General features: G+C 39.8%; 1 protein-coding gene across 4 annotated transcripts in view; it reads left to right on the top strand.

The window, feature by feature from the left end:
* elf1 (E74-like ETS transcription factor 1) overlaps positions 1 to 4755 on the top strand; it is a 62539-nt gene extending 57784 nt beyond the window's left edge. For 3 of the 4 annotated variants that reach the window (XM_015019756.1, XM_015019755.1, XM_015019754.1), the window contains 3 exons: positions 421 to 613; positions 830 to 1171; positions 2153 to 4755. In XM_015019756.1, coding sequence (XP_014875242.1) covers positions 421 to 613; positions 830 to 1171; positions 2153 to 2963 — 1346 coding nt within the window. In that variant the 3' untranslated portion in view covers positions 2964 to 4755. Of the gene's footprint in view, positions 1 to 420; positions 614 to 829; positions 1172 to 2148 lie in introns of all 4 variants that reach the window. The other variant, XM_015019757.1, reaches the window with a different exon arrangement.
* Positions 4756 to 13114: the final 8359 nt, after the last annotated feature.

Below are 13114 nucleotides of genomic sequence, written 5' to 3'. Positions count from 1 at the left end.
TGTGATCGATAAGATGATTAATTAAAAGTCACATTTAACGTAAATTATATCAAATATCGTAAAAATTTCTAACAATTATTTGTAAATTAGCACCACAAAATCTGTGATTCTGATTGCAAAAAAACACAAAAACAATCACAAAATCCTGGAGGGACTGATTAGGGTGGAAAGATGTTCAATATTATTTAATTTTAAGAATCACCTATTGAATGGTGAAGAAGCTATTTATTGATATTTTATCAGTTTATCAATACATTCTGGCACAACCGGCCCTTTAAGAACATTCAGATCTTTGATATCGCCAAAATGAAAATGAGTTTGACGCCCCTGATCTAAATAAAGGACAGAATAAACACCAGTACTGATTGAAATCTGTGCATGTTGTAACCATGGACTGAAATTAGCCTCCTTAATTTGCAGGCAACACCATCTACCTGTGGGAATTCCTCCTGGCTTTGCTGCAGGATAAAAACACCTGTCCCAAATACATCAAGTGGACGCAGCGTGAAAAAGGCATCTTTAAGCTGGTGGACTCCAAGGCTGTTTCAAAGCTTTGGGGCAAGCACAAAAACAAGCCCGACATGAACTATGAGACCATGGGGAGGGCTCTCAGGTGAGCGCAGAATACCAATGAGCCACGTCTGCCAATGTGACATTATCATGCACACCAGCTCTCATCCAGCATTTAACCTTGAAGACACCATTTCCACTGATATGTTCTTATTAACACTCTGGAACGGCGGCTTAAATTTTTATGAGAGTCGTTAAACTTTAATCGTGATAATGTCAATAATTGGTTGAACGGACTCTCGCCTACTTCCTCCCCCAGGTACTACTATCAGAGAGGCATCCTCGCCAAAGTGGAGGGGCAGCGGCTGGTCTACCAGTTCAAAGAGATGCCCTCCGACCTGGTGGTGATCGACGACGAGGAGGTGGGGTCTGACGCCAACGCTGGCTACGAGAGCCAGAGGGCCTCCAACGGGCGGGGCGTGGTCCGCGGGGGGTCCAAAGGCCACGGCAGGGCGCAGCACGTGTCTCTGAAGCCGATGAAGAAAGAGCCCAGAGATGAATGTCTGTACCGGGAGGCGGACGGAGGACAGGCGGAGCAGCTGCTCCATGTTTTACAGGAGAACCAGGCGCACGGCGTTCAGGACGCGGCGCACGCCGTCAGGTAGGAGAGCCGCGCACTGACCGGACACACAGGCCCGGGTCAATAATCAATAAATCAGTTAATCACTGGATGAATTAAAACAAGCTCAGTCATTTCCATTGGCATCATTTATCGTTTTTCTACCAAAACAGGATGATAAAAGTCTTCAGTCTGGTGTTTTGGTCGCAACTAAACCTTTATTTTGAAGGACAGTTTAGCTTTCAGAGAATTTATAATTAATTTTATTTGTTGTTTTGTTTATTTATTTTTAAATTGTTTAAACCACAGTGGAAGAAGTGAACTTTGGACGAACCAATTAAAATTTATTCCAAATAAAAACTCCTGCTCAGTTCACTTGTTTTAATTTTTTAACTCAGTTAATCGTAGTTTTGTCATTTCTGTTTCAAGCGGCTTTGCTTTCTCTCTCTGTGGTTTTAACGTTCAGTTCGTTTTGTGTTGGTTTGTTTGGACTCCACTGCCTGCATCATGAATGCTTCATCTTTCCTGTGATAATTTGCAGGCTGGAAAAGCTCAGCAGTTGGGAAACTGAGAACAGAATAATTTATATTATTCTTATTCGTTACAGTAGTGATGAGGACAGGACTTCCTGTGATACACTGGCTGTATTTCTCAGTAGGGTTTAATAAAAATAAATATAAATATCCATGTTTCCAAAGATATAGGCTGAATATTCATCTTGGTTATTCATCAGGCTTTTTATTTTAATTTTAAAAGTGGATAAAAGGCTCAGAGTAAGTAGATGAAAGATGATTTAAAATGTCTTATTTCAGGGGCACAGCTTCAGTCAAATTTACTATCCGGTTGTGAATTGAATAATCTAAAAACTAAAGAACAGATAAACTTTTCACTGTATTGATTAGTCAGGTATTTTTTTAGCTGCATCCTTTGCTGTCAGATTTTAAAGGTTGTCCTGATATTTTTCATGGCTGTAGAGGGAAAAACCCAGATAAAAACTGAGTTTTAATCATTTTGTCTCCTCAGGACCATCAGCAGCCCCGTGTCGTTACCGATGGTTCTGACCTCCTCCGGCGCCCTCCAGTCGGTTCCCCTCACCGTTCTGGCTAACGGCGACTCCAGCCACTCCTCGCCTCCTCGGGTCATCCTCCACACTGTTCCCTCCGCCGCCGCGGGGGGCAAAGACGTGCTCACCATCCAGACGGCGTCTCTCGCCGGCGGTGCCGGCGGCCTCCAGGACGGCCTCCCGCAGCAGCTCCTGGTCACCAATCTGGGCTCTTCCACCATTTCCTCCTCCTCGGTCTCCTCCTGCTCCTCCCCTCCGGGAGTCATCAGCTCCGCCGGCTCGGGTCTCAACGGCCTGCCCCGCCTCGTCACCATCAACACCAGCGGCGGGCACGCCATGGTGGCGCAGCAGCCGGGCACCGTCATCGCCACGGTGCTGAAGTCCAGCGATCTGTCGGCGCTGCAGGTCAAGGAGGAGATGCTGGACTCCAGCTACTTCCAGTCGATGGTGAACGGCGACCCGTCGCTGGCGGCGCACACATTCGACAAGGAGGAGATGGAGGCCGGCGAGGCGGAGCTGCAGTACAGGACTGTGATCATCGATACCAGTCAAAGCCAAGCCCAGGCGCCGGCGAGCGAACCTTTAATGAACGGACGTTACTCCCAGAGCAGCAGCCCCGGCGAGGGCTTGACCCCGGTGGAGGAGCTGGAGGTGCGCGGGGAAATGTCTCTGCAGCCGGAGCCGGGGGTCAAAACCCTGCAGGAGCTGCCGCTCTCCGTCCAGCTGCCTGCAAACTTTATCCAGATAAAAAGTGAGCCTGCAGAGGCTTAGGGCCGCAGAACTCTTTCAAAACACACAAAGAAATCGAAATTATTTTGACCACAGACTCGATATTTTCCTTTTCCAACCACAACGGTCTGATTCCAACATCAGAAGTGAGTGAACTTGCAGCATGTTGCTCTTAAAAGTCAGTCAGTTCAGCCTCAGGATTTATTGTTTACTCACATGTTATGTGACCATGTGCCTAATTTCAAAAAAATCTAGGGAGCGATTAGCGTTTTGTTCTTTTTTAAGAAGTTAGCTTTCACAACAAGGATTATTCCGTGTAGATAAAAAAAAAATCCAAACGTGGGATCAATGTCTACGATGAAAAATGTGCCAGTCAAGTTTTTGTTTTTATTTTCTAACGTTTGCATCTCATCGGACTAACGCTGTCAGAGGACAACAAACCAAAAACCAGGACTGAATGCCAAACGGTGCAACAAGAAGGGACGCCTGAAGCAGTTTAAGTAGAGAGTGCCTTATGAGATGTTTGCAGAAAGAATTACTGTTTATTTTAAAGACAAGGAAGTTGATATTCATTTATTTTGAAACAGACAGAGTAGGTGTGCATCTACTCTCTGTCAGCCCTGAATTAAAACACTGTTAACATGAAAAAGGGCATTTTTCTGTGTGGAGCTGCAGACCGGAGGGCACAGCAAGAAAAGCAGAATAAAAGTGATTTATTTCCATTTCTCCCTCTGATGCTCCACGGTTTAAGTCCTGTTTATGTAAAACAATATATATATGAATTTATAAATAAATATATATACTGTATGTAGACGTATAATATGCAATTGAGATTCAATTTTAAGGCCACAACAAATTTATTTATTTTATTAATTCCTAAATTCTGTAAAGAAAAGGCACATTCGTTTTATTTTTACGTGTAAACCTGAGGGAAGATGAAAACGAAGATACAGGAAGCCTAACTGGCTTTTTTTTTTCTTTTTGTATAGCTTTCGATATAATCAGCTTTGTTTAGTTTTTTTTTTAAATTTCTGGTCTTAAATGCTCAGCGCGGCATCATTATTCTGCTGCTGTGAATATCTGTTAAACATTTACTGAATGAGCTTTTTGTTCCCTCTTTTCAGCGGATATACCTCTCTCCTTTTTCCAACAGTCGAGGCTGTGCTTTCAGAACTATTGGATTTTATATTACACAGAGTATCAAGTGTATCAGTCAATACTGATTTTCTGCTTAGAATCTAAAGTTTCTACATTTGTTAGGAACAATAAAACCCGACTTATTTCTCCCCTTTTTTTGTGTCTCTGGTCAGAGGAAGTTTGTGCCTTCTTATTGTTTTTCTGTCCTGTTTGGTTAAGAACTCCCTTGTTTCTGTTGGGGATGAAGCCATATTGATCCCGAGTCGCGTCGCGGCCCAATGGGCTGTTTTTTCCGGGTCGGGCCGAGCCGCCGAGCGAGGGAAACTCGGACTACCTGACCTCCATAGTCTGCTTTACAAACTCACCAGAGCCAAAGAGGTCCACATCCTGCAGGCACTCTGAATGTAAAACATGCTGGCACAAAAATGTTTTGACAATCAACAAATACACTGGGTTATATTTGCATTAAAATCTGACTTTCTGTTAGGATTATCTTCATATGTATTCTTATATCCTGTCTTTTTATTTTTTCCTAAAGCACTGTGGTCTGTGAATTGTTGAGGTATGTCCACTGCATTTTGTTTTGTTGCTTCTGTTGTCTTGGGTTGTCAATGGCCTCCTTTTATGCTGAACTTAGACTAGATTTCTAAGAAAAAGTCAATATGCTAATTAAAAAGAAAATCTCCTCTCTACATTATTTGCTGCTGTTTTATTTTCTGCAAGAGAATGTCACTGAAACAGGATGTAACTTTAATAAAAACTATATTTTCTATTTATATACGAAACTAGCTGCATTTCCAACAAATGCATAATTGCACAATTTGACATATTGAAAATAAATTTGCTTAATGAAAATGTTCGCATAAAAAAACGTGTAATTTTCATGTTATGGCTTTTCGGTCTTATCAATAGTTTTATTTTATTTTTTTTAAATAGCAAAATATTGACGTTTTGTGAAAATTTGCAATAGAAATGCAGCTACTGTCATATATGACGATCTGAAAAAAATGGAGCTCCTCTACTTCTCAGCGCTAACCAGAAACAACCAATCAGAGGCAAGGGCCGGGTCTTGACATTATCAATCAAAATCTCATGTGGGCAGCGGCTAGTACAGCATGTTGTGAATGCTAAAGCTAGTTAGCATGACGGCAGATAAACGGTTTTCTCGAGGAGAAACGAGGGTAAGTTGTTTCTCCCCCATTAGCTCATTTAGCGGTGATTACGTGGGTTTGACAGAGAAAAGACTGGCTTCCTGGCTCTGATTGGCTGGTTTTGAACGGGAGCGGCGCATTTCCTAAGACAGCAGCAGTAGTAGCTCAGTTTTCACACGTCTCATAACAAAGTGTAACGACACGGTGACATTTTCAATAATATGTAACAAACAAAAACCCGCTGTTTATAAAAGTTACTGCAGCTTTAACCTCGGATACAACAAATAGCGGTTAGCTAGTCCATCGGTTTCCACTGTCGACATAATGAAACCGTTTCTGCCGTGAAAACTCAGTGGTGCTGTCGGGCCGCTGCAGCTTCGGGGGACATTTGATCGCATGGCATTTAAAAGAGAAAGTAAAAGCTGCTGTAGGAAACTGGATTGGAGCCATTAGCAGTCCGGAGACTGATTGGACTGTACTTAAGAGCACTGCTGCTTCTCCAGTTGCTGTGGGTGGTTGAATACATTAGCATGTGACATGCCCGCAGCTGAAGACAGCCGCGTCTGTCAGCACAGCTTGCATAGTGAAATGAGACGGTGTGTGTGTGCGTGTGCTAAGTCTCTGTTTGGTGAAAGAAAAGGTTACACGGATTCTTTTGCAGCATGTTAATGTGTTTATGTGTGTGAAAGTGTCCATGGCTGTTTTGGCTTTCCCGTCTCAGGTTCTGACCTGCCTGGGTCTATTGTGGCTGATTTCCCTTTAAGAGGTTTAGTCTAAGAATAGACAAATAAAACAAATAGAACACACACATTTGAAACATGATTTTTTTTTTTTCCCTCAAAATGTCTTTATGTTGAACTCGATTAAATGCTTACAGAAGGCTCAGAGCCAATTTCCATGAACCATAACATTGCGAAAACTGAAATTACAAAAATAAATTCACTAAAAGGAAACAATCCAATTTGGAAAAAAAAAAAAAAATTACGTCAGTATGAGTCACGTGACCAACTGGCGAAAACGACGAAGAAGACGACAAGAAGTAGCGGGAGGATGTTTGTTTTCGGACAATGTGCTTCTTACTCCATCACAGCTCTCACAGCATATCGTTTATAAAAAAAATAATTCAAACGTGTTGAATCCACAGCTCCTAAATGTGGTTCTAACCCCGGTACCTCTGATTTGTTTGAACGTGACCCGGTCGCATTCATGGAACCTGGACGTCATTGATACTCGACAAACGTCACTATTATGCGTCCTGACACGCGCAAGCGGGGAGAAAAACAACAACTATAGCGGATTTTGCTGAGGATTAAGTTGTTAATGTGCTGTGGTTGGATAACAACTTTAAAATCATAAGCTGTGCTCCACCATTAGCATCCATGTTTACTTCCGCATACAGTGAGCGCTTCTTTTTCTTTTTCCTTCTTCTTTTTTATGGCTGTTGGCAAAACACGTTACTGCGCCCTCTACTGCGCATGCGGGACACATATTTGTTTGCGGTTCACACTGGAGATCCCATATATTTGGAAATGTGAACTACATTCAGATTTCACAAAAAAGTCGGAGTTGAGCATTAAAGCCTGCAGTGAACGCAGCCATATTGTCATGAGATGGTGACAATTTTAACAAATATGTAAAAAGAAAAAAAAAAACTGCAGATTTACTCATTTGATTTATATGATTTCAATTTGCGCAATCTTACTGTTAATGGAAACTTGACACATTTCAGCAACAAATTGCTTTACATCGTAAAAACACAAAACATACAAAGCAATAGTACTCTCACAGTCAACAACTGAAGCATTATATTTGGTTTCTAGTGTAACCTGCTCACCATTAGATATGATCATAGAGAGTTTTGAGTTTAGTCAGTTTCAATAAAACCCTCGTTAGTCCAGCAAACATCTTCCTAAGTATTTCCACAGACGAGGCATTGATTTGGCTCATTGTCTCAATTCCCCCCTTTTGTTCTGGAGGATTACTGCAACAATGAAAGGCAACCAGCAGCCGCTGTGTCTGTGAGTCAGAGACCCTGAAGATGGAGCAGGAGAGCCAGGTCCTGGAAGAGGAGGACTATTTCTGTGTCGCCTGCAGCCACTGACACAGCGCGAGTGTTTACTGCTGTGCCATGCTGCCTCTCACAGTGGGAGCGGCTGAAGGATGACGACTGACATTATTGTGCCTCCAGCCTGAAGCAGGAACGGCACACGGAGAGCTTATTTAACCATCAGGTCACCAGACTGACTGCAGAGAAAGGCTCTCTGAGTTAACTTGGTTTAGGTTATTCAGAGGAATTTAGGCTTGTCTCACAGAAACGAGGAAAAATTTAATTTAAAGGTAGTAAAAATAGGAAGACAGAGCAGTAAAAATAGAGAAATACATCCTTCTTTTTTTATATATCTTAGAGCAGTTTAACTTCCCGTCCACAAGATGGCAGTAGTGATACACGTGTCGGACCGGAGAAAGCCGTTCCTTCAGGTCACTAATCTAAATACAGATACTCCTCATACATTCGGGTTTTCACTAGCAACTCGCACATCCAAACAAACGAGGGATTATTTGAAATGAAAATAAGCAGCTGGAAGTGAAGTCTTTCCTGCATTCCTGATAAATAACAAAAAGCGTTAGTTCAGTGGAAAGCTTCAGTGAAAGTGTCCAATCCTCTGGCCAGGTACAGAGAAGAGGGAGGGGAGGGATCCTTTGAACTGTGATAACCTGGTAAATGCTTGGTATTTGTGTTTATCCTGCTGAGCAGTCACTCTTTTCCCCTCCCTCATCAAAACAGCGATAAACAAGTGCTGCAGGGGGTGTTCCTATACGAAATGCATGAGGAAAACAGAGCAGGACTTTATTAGAAATGACACATTCTTTAATTTTCATCTGTGAGGGAGGAGTTCGCTGTCACAGAGCGCGCCTCATGTCTGATGCTGACAGTGTTCAGGCACTTTGTACGGCGCCAGAATGCACACCAACTTCCATTTTGAGATATAAAAAAGCTTCAGTGAAAACAAGATGTTTGAATTTCAGACAGATTTTTTTTTTTTTTTTCAGAAATGAGCTTTAAGTGTTTGTTCTTGTTATGTTTGTTGCATGTCAGTTCAGCCACCTCAGATTTTGTATCTTGTTGACTTTTTTTATTTATTTATAGTGGATGATGCTTAATGAGCCATTGGAGAATTATTTATCAAGTTGCAGCAGCTTTTACAGAAACTGGGTCAGATTCCAAATTTCTGCCTGAATTATTGAGCAACTCTAAGGGTAAAAACTGCTAGACGCAAACGTTTCTCCATCAGCTTTTACCTTGGAGGGATGTCTTCTGAAAAATTAGTAGAAAACAAAAACGTGTGGATCAGGGCAGTTAAAAGTTGGTTGAACTGAGGCAGTGTAATTTAGATGTGTGTGAATTTCACAAAAAATCATCCAAATGGAGTGAATGTACCAAAAATCACAGTTCTGAGGCACACAGATGTGTGCAACGGCGCATTATGCCAATTGCAGATTAAAAAGGAGAATATTTCTCTTCAAAACTCAGAAATTCTAAGATTGATTCTAGAAAATGTCAAAGCAAGAACATTTCTGAGCTCCAAAATCAAAAATTAGCTTGAAAAAAAACTCAGCAATCAAAAAATTAGACTTTTGAAACTCAGAAATGTTGCAAAATTTCTGAAATTAAGCTAAAAATTTCAAAATTTCAAAATTGACTTTTCTCCTAACTTGGAAATTTCTGAGTTACAAAAGTAAAAGATTTTCAACTTTTCAAACTCTGGAATGTCCAAATCTCTTCCAGAAAATTTCTGAGATCTCAAAATGTCTTGAGCTTTTCTATCAATTTTTTGACTTTTCAAACTCGGACAGCTCCAAGGTTTTTTTCTAGAAAATATTTGCTTTCCAAACTTTGACATTTCCAAGCTTTTGAGATGAATCTAAAAGTTCTGAGTTTTTTAATCACACATTTTAGACTTTTGGAGCTCAGAAATGTTGTTTCTGAGATTAAGCTGAAAATGTCTGATTTTTTTTTCGGCCTTTCAAACTCAGGATTTTCCCGTTTTTATGTAGAAAACTTCTGAGATCTAAAATGCTTTTTGACTTAAATTTACTCCTCATCTGTTTTCCTACGGCGGCCCTGACGCGCCGTCCCAGTCCACGGTAAAGGATCTTTCTCCTTCCGCTCCATCAGCAGCTGAATCTTTTTAATCGTCTGTAAAGTTTGGCCTTGGTGGTCGGCTGCGGGTTCTGGACCAGCCTCTCCGGTTGGGGGAACCGTCCCAATCGGACCCGCTCTCATCTTCACAGAAAGAGTTTGAAAAACCGTCACTGCCTGATCGACAACCAACAGAAACCTATAAAAATAGCATTTAGTTGCACTTTTCCCCGTCAATGTGAGTAAATAAAGTATCTTTGATGTGATAAACGGGGAAAATAGTGAGGAACGTATTCTCTTAACTCTGATTTTATCAACTTTTCAGAAACGCCTCGGGGGCTTTGCAGTTCACTTGTCAGCGTTTTGAAATATGTTTGCAATTACTGAATTTGTTAACCCACAGCAGCTTTTTTTTTACTTGACATGTTGCTCTGGGCTATTGACATTATTGAGTTAAAAATAACAATCTGGTTACCATCTGAACTATGAGCATACTCACAAATCATTTGCATACATTTACATGATGTTTGCGATAACTTTCTCCTCCACCAAAAGCAACGTCACTGCCAATTATTTTTGATTTCATTGACATTATTATCATATCAAACCCACGTGAGTCAACAGGCATATTTACATCGTAGGCGAGAGGGATGCTTTTATATCCTCGTAAAAAGATGAATTATTAGTCATCAGATGCACAGAAGTTGTAAAAAAAAGAAACAAAGAAGTGCATATATATCTGTTTTATCTCACCAAGCTAATGAGGAAAGGGATTAATGGAGAGGAGAGACGGATTTGACTCTTCTATGGATCCAAACCCAGACTATCAATTCTCACACAAACACCCCTGGGTATCAAGAGTCTTTCAAGGAAATTATAACATTTCACACAATACAACCAGTGAGATTATTCATACAATGAAATTTTAATTGGAAAACAGCACAGAGAAGACTTCAAACAGCAAATCGTCACAACTCGACTTTTCATTTCCACTGTTCCCCTCTTGTAGCTTTGATTCTCCCGGGCGTTCGCGCACCTTGTTATTGTGATGACAGAACATCAATTACAAATGCATATCTCTCCTGCTTATCTGTTATTTACAGATGAGGGTTTTTCAAGCTCAGCACGGCGACATGCATTGTTACAGATTAGAACCGTCTCAGCAAAGCAGGAAACACGAGCACTATTTTAGGCATTTTATGTTGTTTTTTTTTGCAGACTGCAGCAGTGGAAACAAAGGAGGACAGATCAGTAAGTACAACACAAAGACAGCAGAGACTCCTGCGACTTTAATTACACAAGCAAAGTTTAGCTTGACGCCAAAAACAAAACAAAAAAAAGTCACTTTGCAACATAAAGTCGTCATTGTTTGGTTTCTTTTGCCATTTTAAACATCTTGCAACTTTTCCCCTGATATCGGTTTTAGAAATAAGTGTAATTTTTACACCAAGAATGCCTTTCAATGTTTTTTCTTCACCATTTTTTGTTGTTGCGTGTCTTGTTTTTGGAGCATGCTTCTCTTCCTGTTGATTCTTTCACACTTTCTTGTTTTGCCCTTGGAGGGCTGTCGTTGGTTTTGCAAAAAACTTTTATCTGCAGGTTATGTAAGCGGGGAAAGAGACAGAGATATAAGCCGAAAACGTTACTGGGAATACCTCTGCAATCTCATGCAACCTTATAAAACATCACTGTCATGAGTTCGGCTTCTAAATGTTTTAGTAGAAACTCTGAGAGAGGTGATCATTTCTTCTTTTTTATTCAGAAAGCAACGTTAAGAAGTACCAGACTGGAGAAATTCAATATATGAAAATGAATGCATGTTATTGGATAAAAAATACAGGAATTCTTTTCAGATATGCGGAAAGCAATAAATCAAAATCAAAACTGTTTAAGCTTTACAGTTTTATTTCTGGATTTCGCTGCTGATCTTTGATAATTTTTTTGAAAATGAAAATACGTGAACGACGTGCCTCTGAAGTAAAGCAGCGTTGAGTTCAGTGTTCGGATGAAGAGTGGCCTTTCACAGCTTCTGAATGGAGCAGAAAACCATAACTCTGATTTTAGACACGCTTTAAAAGAAGTTCATCTTCATTGTTTTTAGTGTAGATTCACTAAAAACTGTCTACAGTTTTTACATCAGCAGCAGTTCCCTTACCAGTGGTTGAGATATTATTGCAATGTAAATGCAATAATAATAAACAGTAAATGTTCCTTTTCATAGGATTCACAGCTAAATTAGTGGAACGTAACATTTTCACTTCTGGAAAACACTGTTAAGTTTGTAATTTTGTCATTGTGCGTCACCAGCCTAAACCCTCACTGCAGAGAGATTTCCTGTCAGGATTTTAGTTGTGCAACAAAAGACGATGAATCGCTTTTGGGAATTATCTGAGCGAACTAAAAGTCAGCAGATTGTTGCATCCAGTGAATGTTGTTACTTTGTTTATTTGTTAAAAATAGCAGAAACATAGCATAACATTGGTGCAGTAAGAGGACATTGCTTAGATGAGAAAACTGTGAGAAAAATAACAGTCTCTTGTGAAAATGTAGATAATTAATACAAATATATAAATAAAATTATGTTCCACAGATAGCTATGAAACTTTTAAGTTTGTTTTAAATTGCTAAAATTAGCTCTTAAATAGGGGTAAAATAATTTTTAAATAGCAATACAGACATTACTGATATAGAAAACAGTGGCAAAACCAAACATTTGCTTCTTGTGAAATAAAGTCAGCTAATGCTAATGTAGCATTGTATGAAAAGATTCAACTGGTGTTTTAAGCTGCTGACATTTGCGGTTAGCAGTATACAGCTATGGGCTACTGGGCTTACAGCTGGGCTACAACTATGTTAGCATAGTAACAGCATAGTGGACATCGATAAACTGAGAAAATGGCAACAAAACAAAAAATTATAACTAGAAACAGTTTTTAGTTAAAGTGTAATCAGCTAATGCAAATATAGCATTGATAACATCAGCTAAAACTCAGGCATCCGTCCAGCTAGCCAGGTAGTTCGCTAGCTAGCTTCACTAGCTTATTCGCTAGCTAGCTACTTCACCAGCTTATTCGCGAGTGAAGAAGCTAGCTAGGTAGAAACTAGCTATTTACCTAGCTAGCTGTTCTAGCTGGCTAGGTAGATGGATGGGTGACTCAGTAAGCTAGGACGCTAGCTAGCTAGGTCTGTTTGGAAATTTTCTGTCAGTAAAACAAAATTTACAATTATTTTATGCAAAAACAGTTTGTTTCTTTTGCATTAGCTTTGAGGACTTATTAGAAATAAAAAGATGATGTTTTTATGTGCAGCATTGTAAAATCTGAAATTTCCTCCTCCTCATATTAGAAAGTGAGAAGCTGAGAACCAAAACAGATTCATCACGAAATTTGTAAAATTTGCTTTATATATTATTGATTTGCATAAATTCTTACAGTTTTTTTTTTATTAAAATTTTCCCAAAACTGTTGCTTGATAAATGTTCTACCATTTTAGACATGCAGAATAAATAATAACCACTTTGACCTTTAGGAGTCATTTATTTGTCAGTAAAAACAACAACAGAGAACATGGTGGCATAAAAAACACTTTTTTTTCCAAAAGGAAGATTTTTAATTGAATTCTGGAACAAAGTTGGAGTCAAATTTAAAAATTTAAAGAGTGTCCAAGAGAAGCAAACAAACCCAACCAACACTTTCGACATGGTTACCATAGTTTTTAATCAAGTTTTTTAAAAAGCACCTGAATTACAAAAACATTAAACAGAT

Source organism: Poecilia latipinna, unplaced genomic scaffold (genome assembly GCF_001443285.1).
Source record: "Poecilia latipinna isolate Pla-1442-1.1 unplaced genomic scaffold, P_latipinna-1.0 Scaffold2477, whole genome shotgun sequence".
Lineage (NCBI taxonomy): Eukaryota > Metazoa > Chordata > Actinopteri > Cyprinodontiformes > Poeciliidae > Poecilia > Poecilia latipinna.
This window is presented reverse-complemented; position numbering and strand designations above follow the sequence as displayed.